The sequence below is a fragment of the Anolis carolinensis genome, chromosome 3 (assembly GCF_035594765.1).
Source record: "Anolis carolinensis isolate JA03-04 chromosome 3, rAnoCar3.1.pri, whole genome shotgun sequence".
Taxonomy (NCBI): domain Eukaryota; kingdom Metazoa; phylum Chordata; class Lepidosauria; order Squamata; family Dactyloidae; genus Anolis; species Anolis carolinensis.
In genome coordinates this window covers 141,945,394-141,959,902 of record NC_085843.1, presented here as the reverse complement: position 1 = coordinate 141,959,902, position 14,509 = coordinate 141,945,394, and the positions used below count along the sequence as shown (strand labels likewise).

Here is a 14,509-nt window from a genome sequence, read left to right as displayed (position 1 = left end):
CTTCAATAAACAATCTGAGAACATGCCTGAATGAGCAGGGACAGTGTAACCATGTTACAAACACTTTTACTCATATCTGAACCGTAAAAAAATGGAATAAAGCCTTTTTCACTTGGCTGTAAAACATGCATGAAATGTATCTTCTTTTCAGCTCTGATGGATAAATATGGCTTTGTATCAATACTTTGTGTATATCTGGATTCCTTTAAATAAAATAAACATCTTTAACACAAACATTTAAACATAAGATTTTCCTCTGAGATCACCTGCAGGGCAAAACATTATATGTAGACACAGGAGATTACATCGTCATTGTGACAATCTAGTTTGGAGCACACTGCCATTGAAAGCGTGGTTCATGTGAATGCTGGCATAATTGTGGCATAAAGTTATAACCTGGTTCTTTATTCACATTTTGATGTCTGTGGGTTGATTTGTTTGGGTTGGTATATTTCCACATTTTTGTTTTATCTTTCCGGTTTGGTTGATTTGTTTTATAGGTATTTAATGTTTTTTTTTTATAGTCTCTGTTCTTTCCTCAGACCTCTAGATATAGAATGTGATTTTTTTTCGTGTCAGGAGCCACTTGAGCAAGTCGCTTCTGGAGTGAGAGAATTGGCCGTCTGCAAGGACGTTGCCCAGGGGACGCCTGGATGTTTTGATGTTTTACCATCCTTGTGGGAGGCTTCTCTCATGTCCCTGCATGGAGCTGGAGCTGATAGAGGGTGTTTTATAAATAAATAGCTAATTTTTATTTATTTGCCATCTCTGGGAATGTCATACATATTTGGTATGCTGTTCACTGAAACCTGCCCCATTTTATTGGAGACTGTGTGAATAAAGAATTTGCCTATTTATTTAGCAAGGTTTTGAGTCAAAATATCGTGACGGTTTTACCTAGCCCAAAACCAGTTCTGAAAAAGGATGATTAGCAGTGTTTATGAGAGATAAATCTTATTCATGGATGCTTATCATCATAGGTAAATAGAATTGTTATGTATACAGACACTATTTCTCTGAGGACAGAAAACAAGAGATTGAGTTGCCTTCATGCCTTGCTTTGTAAGCTCTCTGTGGCAGGCAATGCATTGTTTTTATTGGGACATTCATTCTTATTTTATGAGTGGTGACCATATTAAATAAGCTAGAAACTTGCAGGTGAATTTTCTTTTCTTTGTTTGCCTCCATTGTCCATTTGAATTCCTTGCTCTCATTCCTAGTAACATTTGCTGTAAAAAATCTCACAACAATTCTAACAAAAGAAAGGAAAGGTTGATTTTCCCTCAGTGTTCTAAGGGTTCTGCAATTCATTCATTCAGTAAGGCTGCTGACATTTATTGTATTTTAACTTCAAAAACAATTTGAAATCATTCCATCACAACAGAAATGTAGAAAACCAAAGTGAAGATGGAGGAAATAAAACGTCCTTAACATAATAAGAAAAATAACAAAAAGGCATATTTAAGATAACAATATTGTTTTGACAAAAGGCCTTGTGTCATACAGTATTGCATCTTCATGAATCTTGATGAGGAGAATGAAAGAAAGGTCCTAATATTTGTTGTTGTTACTTCCTGCTGGGTCTTTGATCAGCAGCTAATAGAGCAGGACCTCAGGTAATAAATGAAGTAGGAACAAGGTTGACTTTCAGTTGTTCATACTCTGACCATATAGAGATTTTAAAATGAAATTCAGTATCTAAAATTGGGCATGGATTAAATCAGAAATCAGACAATATATGCATAATTTGTTCTAATCATCTAACGCCAGTCGGTATCTTGGAAGCAGCATTTTACAGATTTTTTTTTCCAAAGCAACCTTTGGAGGTAACTAGTATACAAATGGTTGTGACAAAGTCCTCTTTTATCAGGTAGGATTGTAGATGGTATTCCAGCCAAAACGAATCACAAATTATTGGGAAAACATAAAATGTAATTTTTAAAAAATTAATAATATATATGCTGGAAAAGGAATGTATTACCTTTGTGTGTTGCTGCCTCTTGTCTTTTTTTTTACTTTTTTTCTCTCTTTGGTTATTATACATTCTATTAACCTATTTGCCACTGCTAGCAGCATATGCCTCCTACATTATCCTTGATCTCGTGTAGTTTTTATTTTTTATAAGCATGAAAACGTGTGCTTGTTTAGATGTTTACTGATGGTATCTCATACAAACAAATTTGAATGCTTATCAGCATTCTTTGACCTCTCACATATCCAAATGGCGACTAGAAAGGACTTAAGACAAACAAAAAGTCTATTGAAAACATTATTTAAAATATATTTCAGGATGATTATTTTAAAAGAAAATAAAGATCAATACTGGGTTGTAAGCATAATAGAAACAACATTTTAACAACGAAGTTGAAATTCTTCATCATACCTTGCATGTGTGATGGTTGAAGGTTTGAATGGAATATATAAATCAGAATAAATTACATACAATGAAATTATGCCACAAAAGAAATAAATTAGGTTATAACTCAGTTTACTTATGGACACACATTTGCCAATAAGAATAATGTTTATTCTATTACATTTTTAACTTTCAGAAATTTGAGAGAAGCACGAGATAATGCTGTGACTGAAAAAGAAAGAGCTGTGGCAGCTGAAAAAGATGCTTTAGGAAAGTATGAGCAACTTTTGGAACAGTAAGTACCCCAATCTCTCTCTCTTTTCTTCTTCTTCTTCTTCTTCTTCTTCTTCTTCTTCTTCTTTTTTCTTTTTTCTTTTTTTGCAGATGTATTTGAAACAGAGAAAACATTTGTACTCAATAAAATTAAGGTATGTTTTTATTATACAACCCATTAATCCCCTCACAAATTCAGAAGAAATTACTTGCTGAGAACTCAGAATTGCCATTATAAACTAGGATTCCACTTTCTCTTTTCACTGTATTTATCTTGTATAGTAAAATGAAAGGGGACAGTAGATATAGTTAAATTTCTACTTTAAGGCAGGAAAAAAACCACCATAGGCATCCCAGAAAATCTTTTGAGTTTGCCTACATGTGCCTTCCTAACCCTGGTTCTCATGAGATGCACTTGATAACAGTATCACCATAACAGCTGTAGTTCAACCTATCTGGAGTCTACAAGGTTGACTGAAACTATAATGTTGGAGTTGATGGTACTAGAATTTTGAATGTGTTATATGTGTTATCAAAGATTTCAAAATTCCCTTGGCAGCCCATTCTGAAATTACAGTACTTGATTTATTGGCAGAATTGACCTTTTGCATCACAACTGTTATTTTACTCCATAATTGTATTTAAGGTATTTTTTACTCAATTGGCCAGAAACCTTCTTTCTCTTCATTTGTTCAGGGAACACTCTACAAGAGTGGTTCCCAAACTGGGGGTTCCCAGATGTTTTTGGCCTACAACTCCCAGAAATTCCAGCAAGTTTACCAGCTGTTAGGATTTCTGGGAGTTGAAGGCCAAAAACATCTGTGCTAGTCATGGACTGTAATGAGAAAGTGCTGGTTTCTAATATATGTTATTTCTTAATGATTGTGGGTAAACAATATTTCTTATTTCTTTGTCAGTGTTGATGTAGAGATCATCTGAGCCCTAGTCCAGAGGCTGCCTTTCTATTCCCTAGAAGGGAGAGAAGGGAGCATTTGGGGAGGGCAATGGTGAAATGCCTCTTTTGCGCCCGCCCACCTAACCTTTCAAAGACCAGGCGGACCTTGAAGACAGCGTAGGCCAAGGGAAAGGCGAGGTAGAGGTCCTTCGCCTAAGGGAAGGTGGCCTTCTTGGTTGCTGTTGGCCTATAGTAATAATTTTTTCATCTTTCCCCTTTTCCCCCCCTCTCCTCCTCCTCTTAATAATAATGATGATGATGTTTATTTCTTCCTTTTCTCTTTGTTCCTTTCCCTTTCTTTCTTTCATTTCTCTATCTTTTTCTCCTTCCTTCCTTCCTCCCTTCCTTCCCTTTCTCCTTTTCTTCATTCCTTTCTTCGTTCTTTTCCCTTCAGTTCTTTCTTCATTTCTTTCTTTCCCCCTTCCTTCCTTCCTTCCTTCCTTCCTTCCCTCCCTCTCCTTTCCCGTTGTTCTCTTCCCTTGGGTTTTTAAGTCCATGCCGCTGTGTTTTTTTGTTTTTAGGAGTGATGGTCACTTGTTAGTCTGTTAGGTGTATTGTGTCTAAATTTTGTCTAAATCCAGTGGTTTTTGAGTTATGTTGGTCCCACAAATGAACATTACATTTTTAATTATATAGATTGTTGTTGTTGTTGCTGCTGCTGTATTACAGTCACTGTTTCCAGCTGTTGTTGTCCAGCTGCTTCAAGTTGTGTATGACCTGATTCAGAGTGGGATTTACAATCAAATTAGTAAATTACATTTATTTGTATAACAGCATTCCTTGAACACATAACAAAGGCAAAAATGTCATTATAGTTATCAGCCCAAGCTACCAATTTCTGTATTCCCAAATTCTAAATCTTTCACCCATGTTTGATCACATATGGTATATGGAATGTTGCCTAACTTGACAAGTCAGAAATATGTCTTGAAAACTTTGTAATGAAGAGTTCGCCCTACACCTTTTTTTTTTTAGTCAGGTATAATTATTATAACTTTATACTTGCTACTGAAAGGAAACTGGATCAATTTAATCTAAATTAAAACTGCTTTAGTAACATGGGAACTCTGAATATTTTAAAATGCAAACAGCCCTTTAATATTCTGCAGTTTCAGTCATATAGCTTGAATTTTTTTTCTTTGTCTGGAGCAAGTATTAGCTTACATCAACCTGTATGGTATGTGCCTATGCAATTGCAAGCACTGTTGCCTTAGGTGAATAACAGTTGCCAAGTAAGAAAAAACCGTGTTGTTGGCCATGTACGGCAAATTCTAATTATGAAAGAAAATGCTTCCTAAATTAAATATTGAATCGGAAAATATTAATCTTACTATGTTTTCAGAGTCAATTCTGAGGTTTTGGGAAACCTCAAGAATAGTATAAGATGTGTCACAAAGGGCTTCAGATGGAGGGGAGAAAGCTGTAGAACCCGTGAGACCCTTCTTCCTTTGCGTGAGGAGAACTGTGTTTCTGCTTATGCTAACTTCTGCATTCAAGTTGTTAACTACTTTATGAGTGATCTGGTTCTATAATAAAATTGGCACCATCTAGCAGTAAGAATTTTCTGGTTTTATGGTGTTTCTGCTCAGTTACTTCGGTATAAATAAGTCTTGAATCTGCAAGCATAGATGCAATTAAAAAGAAAGATATAGATAATGTTTGTGACTATTTGAAAATATTTTTTAAATTATGAATGATTGAGTTTGCCATGCCATGGTGATCATCATCATCAGAGGCTGGATGGCCATCTGTCGGGGTGCTTTGAATGTGATTTTCCTGCTTCTTGGCAGGGGGTTGGACTGGATGGCCGACGGGGTCTCTTCCAACTCTGATTCTATGATTCTATCACTATTTCAATCTATAGTTACCTTTCCATATTTGTGGAGGTTAGGAGCACAAGATCCCTGTGAAAGGGGAAAAACTGCTAATTTACTTCGCAGAGCACTTCTCTACACATTTGTAGTCCTCCAACATGATTCTAATGTCAATCTCCACCAGAACCTGACCATACAGTGTTGCTAGAGGACCTACAAATGCCTAGATAAGTATTCTCTCTAAGCATTTGTAGATCTTTGATAGCTTCCACTGCTATGTGTGGAACAGCAGCAGAAGTGGCAGGAAATAACACTTCAATCAAATATCAAATACCTAAACAATAAATTCAGTATATGCTTAATCCATAAATATGGAGGGACAACCCTTTCTTCTGCACAGTATGTTCAAACAAGCTCATAGCACAAGAACAATATAAAAACAAGAATACATATTGTTGCCTCTCACAGTAAAAGCAACTAAACAATTCATTTACCTAATACTATCATCACTGTTTTTTCTTCGTGTACTCTGTGAATGCACACTAATGGAGAAGCTGCGCCTGCGGAGGTTCCGACGGAAACTCTTCCAAGCTGAAGTTCAAATTTTGGCGGTAACCACGCCCCCCTTCCCAAGGGGCATATAAGGCAGCCCCAGGGCGTCCGCTCTCCAGTTCCTTTTTTTCCGCCGCAAGGTTCACTTCGGACTCTTCGCATGTCTACTACTCGTTTCAAACGCTGCACGCAGTGCGCTGCTAAAATTCCTGATTCCGACGGCCACGCCAAGTGTCTCTTCTGTCTTGGCGAGGCTCATGTGGTCGGTACCTGCCGCTTCTGCCTAGCTCTCACGGCTCAGGCCAGAAAGAACAGAGCCGCTAGGCTCAGAGCGGCGCTCTACGAAAGATCTCTCGCGCCAGAACCGACTCCGTCGACGTCGGGTACGTCGTCGTCTTCAGCTCTGAGAGCAATGTCGGCGCCAACAGCTAAGGCTCCGACAGCTAAAGCCTCCTCGGTCTCGTCCAGGGCGTCTAGGACCTCCAGGGCCGCTAAACCGGTACTGTGACGACGGCTACCGTGTCGACCCGCTCCGGAAAGGTGGGGCCTTCCTCGACGTCGAGCTCTCTGGCTTCGGTGACCTCGATCCGCTCTCGTATCGGCTCCCCTCCGTCCTCCTCTGCTATCAAAATAGCCTTTAAGAGGGCTCACGAGGAGTCTCGTCGAGCGCAATCTGACTCAGCTGTGGTTCCTCCAACACCAGGCAAATCCTTGAGGGTTGCATCCAAGCAACCGCCGACAAAAAAACGGCTGACTCAGCGCTCCTCTTCTTCGGCTTCCTCAAGGAGGGACCCGCCGTCCTCCTCGGCAACCTCCTCGAGAAGGTCTTCTCCGATTGTGCCAGCCCAGAGGCCTAGAGATGTTTCTCAATCTCCTTTGCACCCCCTGTCTGACGGGGAGCTGCAGGACTCACCCCACCACTCTACCCAAACGGTGGTCAGGGTGCCAGTGCCGGAGCCTCTTGCACCGCTTCACTCATCGCGCCAACAGCTCTTCCCTCCCACCTCGACACCGGAGCGTGGCAGACAAACGGCTCGCCTGGCTCGAGCAGCCCAGGCCTCAGCCTCTAAAGACCCTCGGCTCCCGGCCGTCTCTTCCCGTGAGGCCATGCCTCCCCCCGAAACTGTGCTTTCTTCTCCCCCTCAGTCCCCCCAAGGGGCTGAGGAGGAAGATGTTGACATTGACCGCCCAGACTCTGTCCTCTCGGCTTCGGTAGTCTCTCTCGGACTCGACCTCTCTCCTCCTCACGATGCGTATGAGGCGGACCCGCCTTCTCCTACTGACAATATTCGTGCTTTCTCTGATCAAATGGTCAGAATGGCCGACGCCCTGGGTTTGGAGATCAAGCAGACTTCCAAAGCAGTGTCTGATCCAGTTTTCAAAAGGGTGCAGGCCCAAGCTCCGCCGGCCACGCTACTCCCTTTCCTGCCTTATCTCTTGGACGTTATCCAGGCCTCCTGGAAAACCCCTTCCTCCATACCCCCGACCTCGAAGAGGATCGAGACTTGGTACCGTACCGACGACGATACCTTGGAGTGGCTGAAACACCACCCCGACCCCAACTCCCTGGTCGTCAAGGCCTCCCAATCCTCAGGTCGTCAGTCGAAAGCTTTACTCCGGAGCCCTTTTACTTTGCCGGATGGCAAACTATGGAGCCTGCATGGGTGCCTACCAGCAGATTATCTGGGAGAAGGCACAACCCTTCTTCGCTAAACTGTCGGACGAAGACCGCTCCGTTCTTACCACCCTCCAACAGGAGGCTGACTCGCTCGCCCACCACCAAATCCAGATGGCGAAACATACCGGGGACACGGCGGGCAAGATGATTGCCCACGCGATCACCATCCGTCGCCACGCCTGGCTGAGGTCGTCAGGTCTCTCCTCATCCTCCAGACAGGTCATTGAGGACCTCCCCTTTGATGCACTTGGACTATTTAATTCCGGTACCGATGACAAACTCAAGTCCAATCATGACTTTAAAATTCTTGCGTCCAAATGTGGCGACCAACCGCAGCCACAGCGTACCCGCTGGTTCCCTCATCGCTTCCGTCGCTTCCCGCCGCAATCCTTCCGGCACCAATCTTTCAAGCGCCCCTCGGGCTCGAGCAATCAAAGCCATCACCAACCCCATCGGGGGCCTCATCCGCAAAAGCAACGGGGTCGAACCACTCCCGCTCCTCCACAGGCTCACCGGCGTACCTGACGCCATCCTTTCTTGCCAAAGCTCCTCGTCCGCTACCGATGTAGAACCCACGCTGCCTCGACGCTCCTGTGCCTTCGCCGACCGCCTGGCCCCCTTTTACAATCAATGGGAGTCCATCACTTCAGATGCTTGGGTTCTTCGCATTGTCCAAGAGGGCTACGCCTTAGAGTTCACAGAGCTCCCACCTACAGGTCACATTCTCTCTTCAACTCCTTCTCCAGAAATACTGGCCGAAATCGATGCCCTCCTGGCCAAAGGGGCCATCCGTCCCTCTCCTCCCGAACTGGACCCGCAAAGTTTCTTCTCCAGGTACTTTACGGTCCCGAAGAGGGGGGGCGGGCTACGCCCCATTCTAGACCTAAGGGCCCTCAATATCTTCATTCGCCCTTCCAAATTCAGAATGGTCTCTATTGCCTCTATTCTCCCGATGCTGCAGCTGGGAGACTACTTTGCCTCCATAGACTTACGAGACGCTTACTTCCACGTAGCGATACGGGAGGCTCACAGACGTTTCCTCTGTTTCAAAGTCCTCGACCAAACCTACCAATTTACCGTTTTACCCTTCGGCCTAGTCACGGCTCCAAGGGTCTTTACCAAAGTTGTCGCCGCCGTAGCGGCCCACCTCAGGCTGCATGGCATCACGGTCTTTCCTTATCTGGACGACTGGCTTCTGGTCGGGCCCGACCCTGTACTTCTCGAAAGCCACGTCTCCTTCACGCTGCGTCTCCTAAACTCTCTCGGCCTTCAACTCAATGCCGAGAAGTCAAATCTCTCCCCGTCGACCAAAATTCGATTCATCGGAGCTCTCTTCGACTCCGTTACACAGACTGTCTCGTTACCGCTCGACAGATTCCTAGCTCTCCGCCACCAGATCGCCCTATGTCGATCCGCCCGGAGGGTCCGAGCCCGTGCCGTTCAAGTCCTCTTAGGCCACATGGCCTCCACGGTTCTCACGACCCCCTTCGCCAGGCTGCGTCTCCGGGTTCTACAAAGGTGGTTTATAGACACCTTCAAGCCGCTCTATCACCACAACTCAAAGTACCTGTCGATACCGTCAAGCGTTCGCCAATCCCTCTCATGGTGGACGTCTCACCGGAACGTATGCAGGGGTCTTCCATTTCATCCAACCCTACCTTCAATAACCATAACCACGGACTCCTCCACCTACGCTTGGGGAGCCCACATGAACGGCCTGACGGTCCAAGATCTTTGGTCCCCATCCGAGAAGACCAACCACATAAACTTTCTCGAGCTTCTCGCCATCCTCAAAGCCCTGAAAGCTTTCTCCCGCCTCATCTGCCACAAATCCATCCTCATTCAATCGGACAATCTGGTAGCAGTATTCTACATCAACAAACAGGGCGGTACGGGTTCGAGAAAGTTGATGCACCTCTCCTCCCGCCTCTGGCTTTGGTGCATAGCCCACGACGTCCAGGTCTCCGCGATTCACCTTCCGGGTGCCCAAAACGACTTGGCAGATGCCCTCAGCAGGATGACATCCTCCTCCCACGAGTGGAAGCTCGATCCCGAGATCCTCCACAATCTGTTCCTCGACTGGGGGCGACCTACTCTGGACCTTTTTGCCTCCCCCAGAACGCTCAACTACCCCGCTACGGAGCGAGGCTTCCCCTGAACTCCTTTCCCGGCTGCCTAGGGGACGCCTTTCTGCTGGACTGGTCAGCGGAGATGCTTTATCTTTTTCCCCCTATTCCCCTCATACCGAAAGTCCTCGAAAGACTCCTCTCGATCTCGGTCACAGCGATTCTCATAGCTCCGGCCTGGCCCCGCCAGCCGTGGTATCCAGCCCTTCTTCGTCTCTCCAGAGGAACGTTTCGCCCTCTGCCTCCCTCGCCGCACCTTCTCTCGAAAGAGGACGGTCAAATTCTTCACCCGGACCTTCCTTCTCTTCATCTCACTGCGTGGAAGATTCTTACCTAACCTCCCTTCCACAAAACCTCCAGGATGTTCTTCGGGCAGCCCATAAGCCGGCTACAACCAAAGCTTATACCTACAAACTTTCTCGCTTTCACGCCTTCCTTCGATCCCGTAATATCGACTCCTTTCCAACCTTGGTATCGGTGGTCCTCGACTTCCTTATGACTCTCGTCGAGAGAAAACTCTCTCTCGCTTCTATTAAGGCTTACCTCGCAGCCCTTTCCTGGTCTTTTCAACGCCATGGTCAGCCGTCTCTCTTCTCTCACCACCTGATCAAAACATTTCTCCGAGGCTACAACAACATCTGCCCACCGTCGCTACCGCCTACGCCGGGCTGGAACCTCGAACTTGTACTCTCTCAACTCACATCTGCTCCCTTCGAACCACTGGCCTCAACTGATCTCCGCTTGCTTTCGTGGAAACTAGCCTTTCTAGTGGCAATCACTTCGGCACGACGGCCATCCGAGCTTGCTGCTCTCAGGGTCGATGAGCCATATCTACGTTTCCACCACGACCGTGCTGTCCTTCGCCCGGACATTACTTTTCTCCCTAAGGTGGTGTCAGCTTTCCACCTCAATCAAGACATTGTTCTACCAGCTTTCTTCTCTAATCCCTCCTCTCCTCTCGAGCGAAAACTGCACCTTCTCGACGTTCGCAGGGCGCTCCTCTTCTACAAGGACCGTACCAGGGGCATCCGTAAGACTCAGAGACTCTTTGTCGTCTATGCCCCGGACAAGTTGGGTAATCCCATCTCCTCCCAAAGGTTGTCCCATTGGATTGCTCAGGCCATTGAGTTGGCTTACGAGCTGGCCAAACGCCCTCCCCCTCCATCCATCTGTCCGAGATCAACGAGGGGCCTCTCGGCTTTGACCGCCTTCCTCAGGGGTATCCCGCTCGACTCCATTTGTAAAGCGGCAATCTGGTCGAACCCACTTACGTTTGTCTCTCACTACAGGCTAGACAACAAAGCCCTAAAAGACTCGGCCTTCGCAAGATCAGTACTCTCATCTTGCCTATCCTGACTCTCAAACGGCCTTCTTCTCCCTATACTCACCCGCAGGTGACTCTCTATACCTCTCCTTCAAGTTATGGGGCCAGTTTTTCTCCCCATACCTATACCTCTGGGGACATGTTTTTCCCTGATTGTGTTGGCCAGTTGCTCTGTAACACTTTATTGACCCTGATGGGTGTGTCAAGTTATGTAATGTTTCCCCTCTTCCCTTGGGAGAGCGTTCATATGCACTGTACTCAATTTCTGTGTTTCTATTACGTTTATTCAGTATTTCCTAATATGTCCCGTTTCTTATACTATGCTCATGCTGACATTGCACTGGTCCTTTCGGACAACTTATTGCACTGGTCTCTTGGGACTGTTATCTCAATGTGTCCTAATAAACTTATGTTTGGACATTCACTGGTTGTCGAGTTTGCCTTGTCCCACCATCCGGGACCTTAGCGTGTCAGTCTCCATTAGTGTGCATTCACAGAGTACACGAAGAAAAAGGACAGGTTGCTTACCTGTAACCATGTTTCTTCGAGTGTACTCTGTGAATTCACACAAACCCGCCCTTCCTTCCCCTCTGGCAAACCTCTCCCTTTCTCGTTGCCTTGGCGGCGTAGGAACTGGAGAGCGGACGCCCTGGGGCTGCCTTATATGCCCCTTGGGAAGGGGGGCGTGGTTACCGCCAAAATTTGAACTTCAGCTTGGAAGAGTTTCCGTCGGAACCTGCGCAGGCGCAGCTTCTCCATTAGTGTGAATTCACAGAGTACACTCGAAGAAACATGGTTACAGGTAAGCAACCTGTCCTTTTATAATGTTATTATTAAAAATAGGTAGTATCCATCATTAAAACACATTGTCTATTGATATTTTTAAGCCAGAGCCAGCTAGACCAAAACTTTTCTAATGCAATCAAGAATAAACAAATACAGTAGAGTCTCACTAATCCAAGCCTCACTTATCCAAGCCTCTGGATAATCCAAGCCATTTTTGTAGTCAATGTTTTCAATATATCGTGATATTTTGGTGCTAAATTTGTAAATACAGTAATTACAACATAACATTACTGCGTATTGAACTACTTTTTCTGTCAAATTTGTTGTATAACATGAAGTTTTGGTGCTTAATTTGTAAAATCATAACCTAATTTGATGTTTAATAGGCTTTTCCTTAATCCCTCCTTATTATCCAAGATATTCGCTTATCCAAGCTTTTGCCGGCCCGTTTAGCTTGGATAAGTGAGACTCTACATTTTCCAAAAATGACAATAACAGGTAGCAGCAGCCAGATCCCTTAGGACATGTCTTCTATGCTGCAGTCTCTTGTTCTGCAGGCAGTAGAATCTCTACTCCATATTCTAGAGGTTGCTGTTGCTGTCTGTGATAAGGCCACTCTCATATGGACTACCTAGTATTGGTTTGTGAGTTGAACAAACCTTATCTTAATGATACAGGAGGAAAAAAATCCCTACACACTTCAAAACCATACTGTGCCTGTTGTTCCATATAGCAGCAACTTTTGACTCTTTCTAAAGAGCAGAGCATTATCGGGAACCTGTTTATTAACTGTTGCTTTGGAAGACTGAACCTGACTTTTCCCCCTTTGGCTTCAATAATTTTCTTTGGATAGCCACTGTGGAAAGTTTTTGCACAAATACGTTTGTCCCCACCCCCACCCCCCTCCACCCCTTTGTGGGCTTTCTGCCTAGTCCAGTAGGAAACTGGCTTGAGAAATGTTCCCTACAAGTATTTAAATTCACTTGTGGGTGATCATGAAGACTGCCTTCAATGGCTTAATTGTCTCAATGATCACAAACTCAAGGACATGCTTTTTAGATTTAGAACTCTCCAAAATTATTAAATGAAGATAAGTGAGCATATTTTTAAAGGACAGCATTTTTATTCAGTCTTCCATCTCCTTTTAAATCATGGCTTTGAAGATGCTTTTGAGGGCTAGAAGAATTTTGTATAACAGTTTGGGAAGAGCCTAAAAGGGTCAAATTGATGGAACATGTAGGCAAAAAAAAAGAACGGTGAACTAACATTTCCCCCAGTTTTATTTTCACTAGAGAGAGCCAATGTGGTATAGTTAGTTTCAATTGGTGCGGCCTGAGGATGTGGACAGGATCCTTGGAGAGGTGAGAACTACCACATGCATTTTAGATCCTTGCCCTTCCTGGTTGACCAAACAGGCCAGAGGGGGACTGGCAGAGTGGGTGAAGGTGGTGAGCAATGCCTCCTTTGAAGAAGGCAAAGTTCCAACTTGCTTAAAGGAGGCAGTTGTGAGACCTATATTAAAAAGCCATCTCTGAACCCATCTGTAATGGACAATTATTGGCCAGCGTCCAACCTTCCATTTCTGAGCAAGGTTCTGGAGCGTGTGTTAGTCTCCCAACTTGAGGGATTTTTGGATGAAACAAAAAGGTGTGTGCATTTTACTAAGTCTGCACAAAGAGCAATTTGTGTATTTCTAATCAGGGCAAAAAATCAAGTGTTGTCATTGTTATTGATAATTTTTCTGAAGGAAAAAAAGACAGTGCTGGTATTTGAAATGCTGTTTCCATTTTAAATGCTATTTCAGCATGCACAGATGAACATTTCATAACTTAATAACATTTCCAACTTCAGAAAGAGTCATGGTTATTTTCATATAATTTTTTATTTTGATTTTGCAAATAAAAAAAATTACAGTAGCAGTGTGTGCACAATGAATTGTAAGAACAAAGGGAAAAGAAATACAATGAAGCAACAAAAAGAAGAGGGAAAAAGGTGAGGCACAAAAAAAGGGGGGAAAAGAATAATAGGAGCATATAACAAAACATATAAACAAAAACACAAAACAAAAACATGTGTAGTAGTAAAATTTAACAGAGTGACTTCCATCTCTTACACAACTACTTTAAGAGGTTTGTATTTTTACCTCTTTTTCTTTTCTTTTTCCTTTCTTCTTTCTGTTTGGTGACCACATCTTCTTATATCTTTCTATTAATATACAAGTCTTTTATATAGTTTATTTAAGTAATACAAATTATATTAGCACCTTCATTTGCATTTCTAACAAGTACTTTTTAACCGGTTCCCAATTGGTTTGTTTTTTTGGGATACTGTAATTGTTTTTTAATAAGTATGTTAGTTTGTCCATGTTCATTATTTCCGTGATCTTAATTAACCAACAATCTAGTTCCGGAGTTTCTTTCTTTTTCCAATATTTGGCATATATAATTCTAGCTGCCGTGGTGAGGTAATTGAAGAGCGTTTCTTTGTTTTTATTATTTTCAATATTAAGCATTCCCAGGAGAAAGTATTTAGGGTCTAAGTCTATTTTAATTTGCAACATCTTTTGTATTGCCTGGTGGATTTCTTTCCAATATTTCTTAGCTTTTTTGCAAGTCCACCAACAGTGGAAGAACGTTCCAATTTGA

General features: G+C 43.7%; 1 protein-coding gene across 2 annotated transcripts in view; it reads left to right on the top strand.

Annotated features, from left to right (window-relative positions):
* pibf1 (progesterone immunomodulatory binding factor 1) overlaps positions 1 to 14,509 on the top strand; it is a 108,243-nt gene that overhangs the window by 28,931 nt on the left and 64,803 nt on the right. For both annotated transcript variants that reach the window (XM_008106908.3, XM_008106909.3), the window contains exon 10: positions 2,553 to 2,651. In XM_008106908.3, coding sequence (XP_008105115.1) covers positions 2,553 to 2,651 — 99 coding nt within the window. The remainder of the gene's footprint in view (positions 1 to 2,552; positions 2,652 to 14,509) is intronic.